Source organism: Corvus kubaryi, unplaced genomic scaffold (genome assembly GCF_017639235.1).
Source record: "Corvus kubaryi isolate FWS band 111438036 unplaced genomic scaffold, C.kubaryi_AGA036_p1.0 37260, whole genome shotgun sequence".
NCBI classification, from domain to species: domain Eukaryota; kingdom Metazoa; phylum Chordata; class Aves; order Passeriformes; family Corvidae; genus Corvus; species Corvus kubaryi.
In genome coordinates, this window is record NW_024581077.1 from 2385668 (window position 1) to 2401245 (window position 15578).

Genomic DNA, 15578 nt, shown 5'->3' on the forward strand with positions numbered 1-15578 from the left:
ATCTGGGCTAAATTCATAAAACTTCGTGCTCCACATTACTTAATTTACAGAAAACACACAGAATGGTGAAATCTGTTAAAAACGGCTTTAAACAAAAACAAAGACTTGTCTTCTTCCAACAAAGTGCACTTTCAAGCATGGGTATTTACTGCCATAGCAATGCATACGGTTACATGTATTACACTGCAAGGCCATAAGCCATTTTAGGCTAGAAAAACTTACATTTTTCTATATATTTATACTTCAAGATTGGTTGCCAATGATACTTTCATAGCTACAAATGCTCCAGCCTCATTATTTATGAGAGCACTGGTTTGATAACTGGTTTGATAAATTCTCTCTGTGTATAGCCACCAAACTTAATCTTAGCTTGTACCCAAATGTATTCCATGTTGCCACCGTGCACCCAGCAACTCCTCACAGCCCACTGCTGCCAACCCTTGCTTCTCCTTACGGCTCTTCCTTGGCGTTCAGCACACAGCAGTAGAGGCTCCAGGGAATGCAAAACTGGAAAGCACAGACAGCTCTGAAGCAGAAGCCTCCTTGTATTCCTCTTCTCACTCATTTCAGCAGGCATGCTGTTGCTGCTCCTGTTTCCTCAACCCCATCACTGCTGCCACATCAGCCAGCACCCACAGAGCCAGCAGGCTTGTCTGGAAGAGACTGGACACTGTGAGGAACAGATGGCAGCAGATCTGAGCCTCCTGCAAGAAGACTAGAAGCAGAAGAAACAGCTGGAGATGCTCTCTAGGTGGTGCCAGGTCCAGGCTCCCCAAATGCACAGCTCTCAGCTGCACCAATCACCTGCACTCAGCTTTATGTCATTAATGAAATGTATCCTAAGATTTCCTTTCAGAAGCACAGCCATGGGATTTGGTGTGATCACACGTGCTCCACAATTTTTGGATCATTTGGGAATCGGCTAGAAGTGCTAACAGAAATGAATGTTAGGCTCTGCCTCATGCTCCACCCCCACAACAACATAACTGACAGAAATAACTAATTAACATGAACAACTAATTAACATGAACAACAACATACTGACTCCTGAGAATAAATTATGCTTCTGGGTTTGATTCTTTCCCATGGATGCTGCTACACTTAAACCCAACCAGGAGCAAGAGAACCACTGCAAAGATTCTTCAGGAACCTCTATGACTAATATTCCACAGTTAAGAAATTTTTGGCACTATGCACCCAATTTTGATAACTGGTTTTGGCAGCACAATTATCTAAACTCTCAACAGCAATTTTATAAACCACATTCGAAAGTAGAAAGACCAAACCTGTACAACCTCATTTTTCAATTTCTTCAAGGATAATAAATGAAAACCATAAAAATTATATACGCATAAAGGCCTGATAAGGCCAAATGAATGAGGAAATGTAGAAAGGAGAAATAAAAGGGACTGCCAGTGGACATTCACTATAATAACTTATAAATCCACCTGGTGATGACAACTGGATCATAATGGACAACTTTTCATGTATCCTGTTTTGCCTGTAGAAGAAACGTTTCCACATTAATCTGTTCAGTGGTACAGACAGAATACTGTTTGGTTTTTTTAATTAATTTTAAAAAAACAGGTATGACTTTTGCCTTCTAATAGTGGACAGGTTTACCCTCTCTCAAATTTTAAATGGTGTTACATTTTTAAGCTCTGATGTGAAAGTTGAACAGCACTTTTGCACATTTGGACTGCTGCCTCCATATTTTGAAATTTCCATTTAAAAAGTTTCTCTGTTTTCATTTTCACTGCCAAATTCACACTTCTCAAACAGAATACAGTCAACTTTAGTTCATATTCAACTTTTTTTCTGGCTCCCTTTCTAATTTCGCACTGTGGAAACATCCAGCAATTTCTTGGAAAAGCAAAAAAAAATTTTAGTATGACTCTAGATAATTATATGTTTCTTCTGGAAAAATTAGTTTCATCTGAATAATGCAATTTCTCATTTTCAGACTAAGTAAATTATATTTACACAATGGAATTTAATGAAAAGATCTCCCTTGAGCAAAAACATTTTTCTACCTCATCGGTGAGCTGAACTGGCTCAACATAAGATGTATCAGATTCAGAAATTACTAATATCATTCACAATTACATCTGTAGTTGTCCCAGTATTTTGCATTGCAAACAGTACAATTAGTTACTCTTTAAAAAAAAACCCCTATAATTTGATTTTTCCATAATTAACACCATTCACTGGGTAACTACACAAACTTTTTGGGCAACCTGGTCATTAAAACATAGAAAATTAAGTACCCTTCACTGAAAAAAAAAACCTAACCAGGGAATTTGGAAGGGATGCATATATTCAGTAACTAACACTTCCGGAAATGGCATTATGCTCTTCTTTATAAAGCAGCAGTACACAAAATACATAGAGGATCCATATATTCAGAAAAGCCAAAATTACGAACAATGACAGGACATGAAATCTCAGGTACATCTTTAGACACTGATGCAGAGATACATTACTTTGTCACAAAAGAGAAATTAAGGCAATCTCATCAGCATAGGGAACATTTTACAGCACAGCTGGGATTCCAGGGTCAGTGTAGGCCAAGATTCCAGATAAAATGCTAAGAATTTTTCACAAGCTTATTAGGAATTTGATCAAAATCATATTACCACAAAAAAACACTGAGATTTCTAACACTGAAAAACCCTACACACTGTAGCATCCAGCTGTGGCAATGCCCAGATCATTCCTCACTTCCAGTGTCATGACTGACTGTAGTATTTTATTTTCTAAATGAAATTTAATCTAAGTATAAATTGCACCAACCCATATTGGAACTATCATCGACGTTCAAAGCAATTTTTACCTCATATAAAACCATACAAAGAAGGAAAACAATGTTCACCACGAACAGAAGCATGTATGGGTAAGGTAATATTCAAATACATTTATCCTCTTTGGAATAATTAATGTACTAATACTTCGTATATTATATTTCTTGAAAGGAACAAAGGACGAAGTAACCTCTCCACTGCCACCCAGTAACAAATATTGACCTCATGTGAATTTCTCTATATTTGACATCTTTAATAGAGAAAACTCAGTGAAAAACTGGATCCCAGCTTTTGGCAAAGCAGATGAAAGGCCATTCTCTTGAGTCACTTCTATCATATGGCTAAGTTATGATTGAAGCAAAGAGAAAAATAGAGCGTTCTTTGAAAAATATTTCATTTCTGACTGGGCAAGATTTAAATTCCCATTCCCCTTAAAAAAAAATACTGAAATGTAGGTATGCAAGTTATATATAGTCCAGCTCTCTTCGCTTACCTGAAGACAGTACATCTTCCAGGAATTTATAAAGCACTATAATAATAAAGCATTATATCACACATAAATAAGGAACAAAAAAATACGGATATATTCAGCCTTACTTCTCCATGTCTTAAAGGTGTGATAGCTCCTCTTGCTACCGCCATTCGGAACAATGTTTCTGTGGCCTGCACCAACAAATACACAGACAAATTCATATTAAAAAACAGACAACACAGCTCATGATGATATGTCTCAAGTTTTATAGCATGTTTTATATTTTCTGCTACCTTTTAGCACCTATTTTACAGTTGAATTGCTCCAGTAACTCCTTTAGAACAATGTGCACAGCTTAGGCAAGTGTTTATTGCAAGGTGAGACGTATTGAGGATTTTGGTCTCAGCATAAGTAACCACCTAAGCAGTACGTGATCCCTCAGGCAACACCACAGCTGTTCCAGAAGACTCTCTGAGCAGGTCAGAGATGCTCAGCCCCAGATAATTGTCCTCCAGACGTTTTCAGGTAAAAGTGCAGTACTGTGGAAAAAATAGCTATATGGTATTTCACGACTCATGAAACTTATTTTTAAAACTGCTCTTTAATAATATACACTTAAATTGACAAATGAGTATGAAAAAATAGTATGATGCAGCACTTTTCCTAAAAGCACCTGAGCCCCTCTTAACTCTCTGTAATGGTGGGATTACAGAACAGAACACAACACTGTCATGTGCAAATGGCAGGGAACACAACTTTGGGGAAATTTTTAATCTTTAATTAGTTGAATACCTTTCTGTGTTAGTTGGCCCATCCTTTCTTTAATCCAGTGGGGCAATTGGCACATACTTCTGATACAGAGATAGGTTACTGGCTTAATACAGACTGTAAGAGGTTCTGCACCACCTATCTTTCTACAAACTGGTTGGAAAAAGGCATGAAAAAAATTCACAAGTTTCATAAATTCACAGATTGGCACATCAGTGTACACATGAACAGATTTGCTTTGAAAACTTGTTTCCATAGCAAACAGTGAAGCTGGTTTCAATTTCAACTGTAAAAAACCATGTTTTTAATATCTGGTTCTAATTAAAAAAATACCCTGACATTTAAGGATCTATGGTAAGGAGTAGTTAGAAGGCTGCTTGGAAAACAAAACCAACAAAACAACCACATTTAGAAAGCTTATAAATAAAAGCAGTTTGCAGTAGCTGATCATCTTTCTAAACAGTGATTTTTAAAAAAAGCATCTCAGTGCTTGCATGCCTGCATGATTTGCTGCATTCCCACTACCACTACCTTAAGACAGCTGTATCTCAACAAATGTGATATCAAAGACATCTCTTGAGATTAACTCCTCAGTCTTCCTAGACACAGATTAAGTGGGGTTTACTCTTTTCTAAATTATTTTCTGCAGAAAATAACTTAATAAAGGATCTTTTAATTACCTTATGTTCTCCCCACACACCTGTAAATGAATGTGTGAACTCCAGAACAAGAGGCTGCAAAATCTATTACTTCATTTACACCCGCAAAGATGCAGGGCAGTGCTCCACTGTGATCCTACTTCTCAAACCTTTCTTCTCTGAGAGATGAAGTGAAGCTCACACAACCTTTTGTATTTCACAAAATTGGCTTCTTTCACCAACATTTTTAGGGACATTTCAACCAAATTGAGCATTCTGTCAATACAGTTAAGCTGCTTTTGTTTCTTTTGAAAACCACTGGTGTGTGTGACTTTCTTTTCACATCTACTACTAGAAGATCTCTCCTTAGTACACTTGTACTCACTTCGTTAATGCCAGATGTCAAAACCATTCAGAAACAAGGAAAAATCACAGCAATAGCAAATGCAACACCACAGATGTCCTCCCTTCACTAAGGGTGGGCCACCCTTCACTAAGAAGATTAGCACTACAATCACAGCTTCCCACAGAAACTGCATGGTGGGGATGAGGCCACCTATGGCCATTGACTGACAATGACAAGGCTGGAGAGAACTATTGGGGGTTTTGGCATGCAAAATCCAAGAGGAGGCTTACAGAAGTTCATCTTTCCAAACAGTAATCAGCCCAATCTTACTGCTGGTGTAAGCTTTAAGGTGAAGGAAGTGGACACGGCAGTAAATATTTCAGGTCGGCATCCTTTTGACAAAGCAAACTAGGTGTGAACATGTGGAGATTTGAGTGAGGCAATGTCTTACAAGGAAGAAGAGTATGATGTAACCATTCAGAGTTTTGTAATACCTTCACAGGGCTACAACATCACAGAGACTAATGATAAAAGTAAGCAGCTAGCAAAATTTTGCCAGTCATAAAACCTAAATTTATCTGCAACACTTCTTTTTTTTCCAAAGCTTTCATACTGTCTTCAATTTCTATCTTTTTCCCTTCTGCCCTGCAAATGCAGAAACAAACAGAATTGTACTGGAGCATGTCCAAGGAAGGGCAGCAGCCCTGGGAAAGGGTCTGGAGCACAAGTCTAATGAGGAGAAGCTGAAAGAGCTGGGGGTGATTAGCCTGGGGAAAAGCAGGCTCAGAGGAGCCCTTATCACTCTCTGCAACTGCCTGAAAGGAGGTTGTAACCAGGTGGGGGTCAGTCTCTTCTCCCAGGTAACAAGCGATAGGACAACAAGAAATGGCTTCAAATTGCACTGGGGGAGGGGCTTAGATTGGATATTACGAAAAATTTCTTCCTGGAAAGGGTTGTAAAGCAGTTGAACACAGGCTGCCCTAGGAAGTGTTTCAGTCACCATCCCTGGAGGTATTTAAAAGATGTGCTGATGTGGCACTGAGGGACATGGTTTAGTGGGGGACTTGGCAGTGCTGGGTTAATGGATGGACTCTATGACCTTAAAGGCCTTTACCAACCTAAACAATTCTATGATTCTGTCTGGTCCTGCTCAGGTTCCTTGGACTAGCTTTGTCTAGGCCCATTTTCAGCATCTCTAAGATTGGAGGTCCCACAATCTCTCTGATCAACCTGTTTCAGTATTTCACAACAATATTTTAAGTGATAAGTCCACAAAAAAAATGCAATTTACAGATGACCCCTAAATTTCTTCTGCTTCCCAAAGAAACACAGCCCAGTTCCTCAAATTCTCTCTAAGTGGTGGAAACGCTTTGTGCCAGCCAAGTGGAAGGCCATCCTGCAGGCATTTGAGCTGTACACGTTGGATATGGAAGAATAAGCCTAGGGGTGGGAAAAGTCAAAATATACATGTACTGCATTTTTTTTAAATGTTAGAGACAAACTCCATCATACTTAATTCTCCATAAAGAATAGAGGAAAAAAAAGCTGCATGAAGAATCCCACAACAGCAAGGTAAAAATAACAATATTCTCGCACACCTCATATACTTTCTGAAATTCTATATATGATAATATCTTGCTGAGAGCAAAAGGATCCCTACAGGACACCAAATCTACTTTGACTAAAAATCCAGTTTATTGAACACATCTTGCCTGGCATGTTCTTGGTATGTAATTTCAAATCTCCCAAAGTAACCAGTATAATAATAGTCAATATTCAGGCTGCCAAATATCTGGATACAACTTGCTTCAATACTAAATTTAAATCCTTTGAACTCAAATGTCTTTAATAATTTTAAATAATGTGTTAAAAGTTATTAAGTATATTGAAATGGCAGGTTTATTTCATTGTATTAAATCTGCTAAAAATATGCAGAGTACTGCTCTGTTGCAAATCAAACAAGGCATAACTGTCCATTTAAGAAATAATTATACTATTCTCAAAGAAACTGCTGACTAGGAATCTAACTAATTTTTAACTGTTTTTTCACTAAATATTACAGTATAATCAGATTTTTTAGAAAGCTGTAAAAACTTGAGATTTATTTGCATTCAATTCACTGAGAATAAACCATCTACTCAGCGACAGGAGTCAGAGGTTTGTAAGAAAGCAAACTATCAACACATGGTTTTAGTGATCTCAGTGTGAAACAAATGTGTTGCCAAGATGATTGTTACTGAATCCTAAACTTGTTGGTCATTATAAAGGATGTGTAGTGTGTTACATTATATGTGAGGTGAAACGGCAGCCTAACGTACCCTACCACTCTGTAACACCATGCAAGCTCTAATGTCATCTCCAGACAAAGATGGCCAACTGTTCCCACTCCAACAAAGCAGTTGCTTCTGATCAAATTCTTTGCAAGTGGGTTTAAAAAAAAGAAAAAGAGAAACCACTTGTATGAACCAGAACTAAAGTGGAAGATAATTGTGTATTATTGATAGAAGTGGTAGGAAAAACAGAAACACTGCTTAAGATTCCAGATGTTTTGGATTTTCTAGGTATTCACAAAAATAAAATGGTCTCACATAATACTTCATCAGAATAGTTACTGTTTTACCAAAGCTAAAACTGCAAATGCAAGCAGTGAAGAGATTGATCACGCAAGTTAATGAATTAAGAAATGTATACTTTTTAATCACCTGACAATTTTTGGCATCTATTTCTAAATGCGCATTAAAAAACCCAAAACAAAACCCCAACTGAATTAAAATTAAAATGGTGCAAATTGTTCATAAGAATAAAAAAGGATGGAATACCACAAAAGACATTTTTTCACTCCTATTAGGTTTTCTGATCTTGGATACAATAGCTAGCTGACAGCTCTTGCCTGTAAAATTTGTGCTTCTTCATGAAAAGCAAATTACATGAAAAAAGAGTTTTGACAGTCTATCCAGAATCATTAATAACAATCTTTCAACTTGATTATATATGAACTATTGTTACAGCCCCTAGTAGCTAACCATCACACAACTTTTGAAAACAAGAATGATTGCTATAAAAAAAAAGATCTGGTAAGATTTAGAAGCAACAATGAATAGGAAAACAGAGAAGTTTCTGAATTTTTTTCCCTGAATTCTGTCCACAAAAAGTCAAGTTTAAAGCAACTGTCGGCATCTAAACCTTACTCCAGATATCAGATTTAACTGAGGAGCTTAATTACTGTTACAACTTTTGATGAAATTACCACAATACCAATATAGAATGTGTTGCTATTCTATATACTTTATAGATTTTAAATATTTTTAAATATGTTAAAATACAATACTGAAGCTGAACTGAAGCTTTTAAAAAGACAGATATGTAAATTCCTAGTCTCTGAAAAACCACAGAAAATTCAATTAATTCCATCGTACAGATGTGAATTCCATGTACCTCCATCTTTTACTTTGTTGAATGACTCTGAATGTCTCTGCTTTCATTACTGAACTATTGGAACCTTATTTGTACAATGAGTAGATCAGCCTACATTTGACTCCTGCGAGACACAAGCTCTTTCCAGCCACCAATTAACAGATCAAATAATTTCTTGCCTTTACCTTCAATAAAAGCAACTTAACTGTGAACTCTCTGAAGACTAAACAATTTAAATCCCATGATAAAGCATATTTTACAGAGTTCATGAAAGCCTTGTATCCATTTTCCAAAACATCTCTAATTTTTTCCCAAATTCAGCTTTCACAATACATTGCACCACACATGCACCTTTGCATTCCATAATTACTTTATTTCCCTCTCCTCTGGTGACTTACTCAACCTTTGTGCAAACAAAGCACACACCTGGCCATGTATCTTATAAGGAAAAGTACTATATGGAAACATTCTTCTTTCTTAAATAATAAATGTGTGTTGATTCCCTAACCAGAGGTTTGGAGATGTGCAAAACTCATCACTAATATAGCAAAAATAAACCAGTATTAAAACTAACAAGACTAATAGCATAGTAACTTTTTATGAGTTGTCTTTCTCATTTCGGAGAGCATTTGCAGATTTGTCGTGTAAACATAGGTTCAAATTTACACACAGTTCAGTGTAACTTCAATTCCATTTACAAATTCCATTTGCTCATTGACCTAAATGTGCACTTTCAGGGTTAATAAACTACCTTATGAACTAATTTACCTCTACCCTCGACTAACTAAACTATCCTGATCTTCCTCCACGCTGCAGTGCTGCTCAGAAACCTCAGCCTCTCCTTGAAAGAGCTTTATAATTTAAAGTTGCAGAACACATGCTTAACAAATGAACCAAGCAAGGAAATAATCACACAATATGTGCTGCTAGGAGGATGAAATAAAAGCATTTGTCTATATTTATCTTAATCTGAACCCAGTAGTCTGCAGTTGTGGTATTTGTAACATTTGCCAAGATCATGATAACTGCTTTTCTTCCTGACTTCTCCTCTACCTGCTTTTCTCCCTTTCCTTCCTCCCAGCCCCCTCCCAAAAAATGCTTGGTATTTACATTGGGATTCCTGGTCCCAGCCTGTAACTGACTTTCACCTTTTTCTAGCTTTCTCTTCACAAAGGACTGAAGGGCTCAACCCTGCAATTAACTAAGTATCAGGAAGCCAGAAAAAAAAAAAATAAATCCAGCAGTATAATGGTCATGAACTGAATTACCCACAAATCAGGCCAGCAGCCAGCATGGGAAACTGGAGAAATAGGTCATTTAATCTCCTCTGCCTTGACAGAAATGCCAGAGAAAGGAGGTCCAAGCAAGCCTGCCCCACCATCATCATGGAGCAGAGGTTTCTGCATCTGAGAAATGATCCACTGAAGCCAACTAAAACCTTCCTTCTTTCCAATCACACAGCAGAAGGACAGCAAACAGCTGCAAGCCAGCCTGCAGAAAGCACATGACAACTGTCAAACCTGGTTTTGATTAGTAATGCTGCCAGATAGCAGAAAAGATAATGGCTGAAAGACCAGTCTGGCCAGACCAGGAATATACAAGCACATTTGCTTGTATAGTCAGTGCCCCCCACCCAGGATTTAGGGGCAGCAAAATCTTCATTTTCAGCTCCAAAATGCTGAGAAGGAGCACTCATCATGTTCCATCTCTATCCCATTCGAAACTGATTCATGGAGAACTTTGCTGCTGCCTGGCCAAAGGCTGCTGGAGAAACAACATACAGCAGGTCTGACAGGGCTTGATGTAGTCACCAAATTTTCAGAATAAAAGGGCAACGCTGCCCTGAGTTCAGAGCTGTAATGAACTCCAACACTATATAGAATCATTAAATGGTTTGGTTTGGACAGGACCTCTAAAGACCATCTAGTCCAGCTCCCCTGCCATGGGCAGGAACACCTTCCACTGGACCAGATTCCTCAAAGTCCCATCCAACCTGGCCTTAAAGACTTCCATGAGATGGAGCAGCCACATCATCTCAGGACAAACTGTTCCAGTGCCTCACCATCCTCACAGCAAAGAATTTCTTTCTTGCATCTAATCTAAACCTGCCCTCTTTCAGTTTAAAACCACTGACCCTAGTCCTGTCACCACAGATTCTGGTAAAATGTTTGTCCCCATCTTTGTCTTAAGTCTTACTGGAAGGATGCAGTGAGGTCTCCCTGGAGTCTTCTCCAGGCTGAACAACCACAACTCTCCCAGTCTGTCTTCATAAGAGAGGTGCTCCAGCCCTCCCATCATTGTGGACATGCTCCAACAGGTCTATTTCCTTTTTATGCTGGGGACTCCACAGCTGGACACAGCACTCCAGGAAGGCTCTCACAGGAGCAGAGGGGCAGAATCCCCTCCCGCACCCTGCTGGCCACGCTGCTTTGGATGCAGCCCAGGATGAGGCTGGCTTTCTGGGCTGTAAGCCCACATTCACAGGTCATGTTGAGCATCTCATCCACCACAAGCCCCAAGGTCTTCTCTCCAGGGCTGCTCTCAATCCATTCTCTGCTCAGTCTGTATTTGTGCTTGGGACTGCCCCAACCCACAGGCAGGACAATGCACTTGGCCTCGTTGATCATCCTACACTTATTACTACACCTTTGCCTGTTCACCCATTTTGACTCTTTGCCATGATTTTGCAGCACCTCACCCTCTTCATCTTAAGAGCACTGGTGAAGGAAAGTCAACAGACGAGAAGACAGGGTGTGTGACATGGCAACAAGGATGTTTCTGTAGAATTCATTCCCAAGCTATTATAAACAAGTGAAGCCAAACTCTTCTGCCACACAAGTTAAAGAAGACTGAGGCGAGCTTTCATGGTCCACCTGCAGTTCCTCAGTGAGTTATTGGGACAACAGAGAGCAAAATCGAAAGATCCTTGGATCCCTATTCTCCATTCTAACCCCTGTAAAACGGCAGAGATTTAAACACCAGCAAGCTATTCCAGCAGCCTCGGATCTTGTAACAGACATTCACTATAACCAGTAAATTAATGAGAGCTGCATATTTAGACAGCTTTATTTCATATTATCCAAGCACATGTTCTGGAATTCCAGACTAATTTAAACAGTCATTTACAATTCTTTTATCTGCCTTCATTGACCAGAATTTCTTGTTAGCGTGAACTCTGAGCGGGTTCAATTCAGTACTTCAGTACATTCCCTACAAGTTTTACAAGATTTACATTTAATGTGTTTCACAACCAAGGCTCTTTTTCTTTAGGGGATTACCTCACCTTTTACATTTCCCACTGGTAGCAATTTTAAGTAGTAGCTCTCTGTATTTGTAAATGGAACAAAAATTTGTCTCAATTGGTTTGTTTCCACGTATTGTAATTTACCCACAGTGTTACGAGCTAAACTAATACAAATTAAATCCAAAAAACATTTTCAAACTAGTGATTTATCATGACCACGGTGTAAACAGTACTATAGATTACACTGACTTTGAATGAGACACTCAACTTACCTCCCAAGCTTATTGTTTAAATGCATATATGTCACACAATCTTTCAGAACTAATTAGAAACAGAATACACAAGTTAACTCTACTTCATTTTTGGGGCAGCTTATAAAAATGCCTCCCTACTCTGCCTGGAAAAGTTTTACTGATGCTAGACAACAGCTAAACTGCTTTTGAGGAAGAATACATTCTGGTAATGACCTAACAAAAAATTGTGATTTTTTTATCACACACTCTTATCTTTAACTGTAAAAACAGTTAACTAAATCAGATGTTGACTGTGATTAAAACCAGTTAATATAAAATAATCAGCAAGAAAACTCAGAAAGCCATATACTATATAGGGAATGGTAATTAACTACAAATGTAATGTAGGACTCAGAATCATTTTTTAATCAATTTTTTTTTTCTTTTAAGGAGAACTAAAAATTTCATCACTTAGAACAATATTTTGAGAACTGGCAGAAGCACTGGTTGAATGCCTCCTGAATGTTCTCAAGAAAACTGTTCTTATTCTGGCCCTGAGCAACTAATAGAAACCCTCACTCACAGGCTGCACAATACTCAGAGTTTGCAAGTGAAGCCATTTCAGACAAACTGAACGAGCAAGAATTCTTCTTCCCAAGCACTTTTTCCTCAAAATTGACACAACAGTCCCTCCAGCATCTAAGAATCGCCCTTCTCTGCCAAGCAGTACAAGGCCCACAGCAAAGCACGCATGCATGCCGTTTTCTCTTTTTAAGAAAAGCAGGAAGCTTTTATCGCAAGACCAATCTCAGGAGGAAGCCACACTTCTCCTTCACATACACTATCAGAAGGGCCATGTCTCAACACTAAGGCTGTTGACAGAGGCCATGCTGCAGTTGTACTCCACAAGCCCTGCTTTTAAATAAATCAAGGTTTGAAGTAACACCCACCCACAATCATTAAAGCCTTGTGCACATGTACAACACCGAAAAGTAGTAAAATCTGTCAAATCTGCTTGAACAAAAGGTATGAGAACTCATCACACCTAATTTTGTAGCTTAGGAATTCTAAATTTACAGATCTGCAGTATTTACCCATGTACCGCATAAGTCTAAAACACTTCACTTCTGCTTCTCTGTCGTGCCAGATGGATACTCCTCCTTCTTGCTCTTGAATGTTTTCCACTAAGTGAAGGTAGCTGGCCTGACCCTGAAATGGATGAATTACTACATCCAGCCCAGTTGCAGGACCAGAGGACAAACAACAAATGTCAAAGCAGAAGAAAGCACCTCTAGCAAGCTGAACTAGTAAAATGCTCTTAAAAAACAAGGCATGAGTCAGACTCGGACTCAAGCCACCTGAAATGAAGTTGGCTAAAACCTTCATGTCCTGAAACACATTAGATACAGAGAGGCTTTCAGTCAGAATTGCTTGATGACATTGCAGTCACCAAAATTACTGCAGTGAATTGACTTCAGTACTATGCAATATTCTTGCCTGGTGTACAATGATTTGGTAATTGCTGCCAACTAACTTTGTCATCCTAACAATTATTGGGCATGGTTTTGTATAGGGAAAAAAGTGTAGCCTACTCTAATTCAAGAAATATGGGACTTGATTTCTACTTTCATGTATGGGTTGTCTCAGGGGATAGAAGACTTTCATCAAAATTCAGATGGTTGCTCAACAGTAGTAAAAGGAGGAAATGAAGCTACATGGCAATCAATGCCGGGTCTGTAAAACCCCTCTCCTTCTTTCTCTAAAACTTGGGAAGCAAATCACAAGGAAACACAATGAGATTATTAGTAAAACGAGTGGAGTGCACACAGGAGGGCCAGATTCTAGCTTTCGTTTTTCTTATCTGACATCAGGCAAGACAACTGAAACACAGAGGATTCTTCTGTAACTAGCTAGTGTGGTCTTCTTTCCCAAGGGTGGGAGACCCTCAATCAAGAGATCCTAAAAATCCACTCCTGATGGTACTACCATGGCAATTCCTCATCCAAAAGAGGAAAAATACTTTTCGCTTACCTCCCAAAAGTCATAAAGAATATTGACTTGGTTATTTCCATACACTGCCTTGAGAACATACAGAACAATTACAATTCCAATGTGGTAAAGAAATGTAACCCAAGAAATTTGGAAGCAGTCAAGGACAAATGCCTCAGCTTTCTAACACTGAATCAAACAAGTTATTGAATACTTTTTGAACACCATCCAAATAAATAATTCTATTATTCTACTTCCCATGCAAAAAATGGTTACCATATTTGCCACTTAGAGTTAACTCATGAGAATAAAAAAAAAAAAAAGAGACTGTGAAGTATTTAGAGACTGCAGCTGAGGAGCATCTGAGAAAAGCCAATGGAGGAACTGATAACCTGTATTTTACAGAAGCTTTAAACACACCAATAGTTACAGTTATGAAACTGAGCAGCTGCTAATCTGCAAGACATCTATAATCTTTTATTGGCAATGAGCAATGTTCCCAAGGAAAAGACAGTGATCGCACAGTTAAAGGCCACTGATTCAGATCACACAGGAGCCACTACCAGTACATCTACTGATAGATTTACCAAATTCAGAAACTGCAGCATGGCCCTAAGCTACTCCAAGTGATGTAGAGCTGTATCACAACAATGGAAAGGTAATGAGGAGATGGCTTAAATTTCAATTCAAATATAGCTCAAAGTCTTGCTTGCTTCCCACCTCAGGGATAGACAAACAGAATCCCTTCACCAGACCAGTTTATTCACTCTACATTTACCTATTCTCTTTATTTAAAAAAGATAATGAACTTAAAAAAACTATAGAGAGTTTAAAATTTACAGCAAACACTTTAACCAAGTACAAAATAACAAGAGAGAGGATCTTTTACCGGGAACAAAACGTACAGTTACTCCCGGCAAGGTTTAATGGTACTAAATACGTGTAGTGGGTCTGTTCTATAAACTGCACTGGATTGCATGGATAGGCATGTTCATTTAACCACCCTGTACATTAGCACAGCCAAATAACAGCTCATGCTTCTTGAGGGAAAAGTACATAAATTACAACAAGTACACAATTACAGAACAAGGAATTGTCTAAGGAATGTAGCAATGCTGAAAACAATTTAGAAACCACAGCAGATAATCAACTGACCTTAAAACACACTGTGCTCCCCATCAAATGAGCAAATTAATCCCAATAAGTGTAAAAACCTCTAACAAAAACATAAATCAGACACTTTCAGTTGGGCTAACTCTTCAGAAAGCTTTCAAAACATGGCTGAAAAAAGGATGCCTCCGTTTTGCAAACATTTAACAGTAGCTAGCAACATGATAGGTTAAACTACCATATATCAGGTCAGGTCTTCACTACAAGTTCTTCCCTCTCATCTATCAGATGTTTAAAGTCTCACCTCTTCACTGACAGAATGTACAGAAAAAAACCCCTGATGTTAAAATGGATGGGCTTCATTGGTATTTAAATGACCTGCATAATCAAAACATCAGAAGAACTGTCAGCATGAACTGTCAACACTAAGATGCTCCTCCAAGACAGCTCTGTTCCAGGCTTTATGTTTACACAAGCATCTATACAGGATCACTTTCTGGTAGCAGCCAACTCCTTCAATCAGCAGAAAGACAGAAGGATGAATTACCATTTTACAAAAGCCT

General features: G+C 38.4%; 1 protein-coding gene across 1 annotated transcript in view; it reads right to left on the bottom strand.

The window, feature by feature from the left end:
• Nucleotides 1-15578, bottom strand: part of TMEM135 (transmembrane protein 135) — a 160796-nt gene that overhangs the window by 89481 nt on the left and 55737 nt on the right. The window contains exon 5 of the mRNA XM_042024037.1: nucleotides 3399-3464. Coding sequence (XP_041879971.1) covers nucleotides 3399-3464 — 66 coding nt within the window. The remainder of the gene's footprint in view (nucleotides 1-3398; nucleotides 3465-15578) is intronic.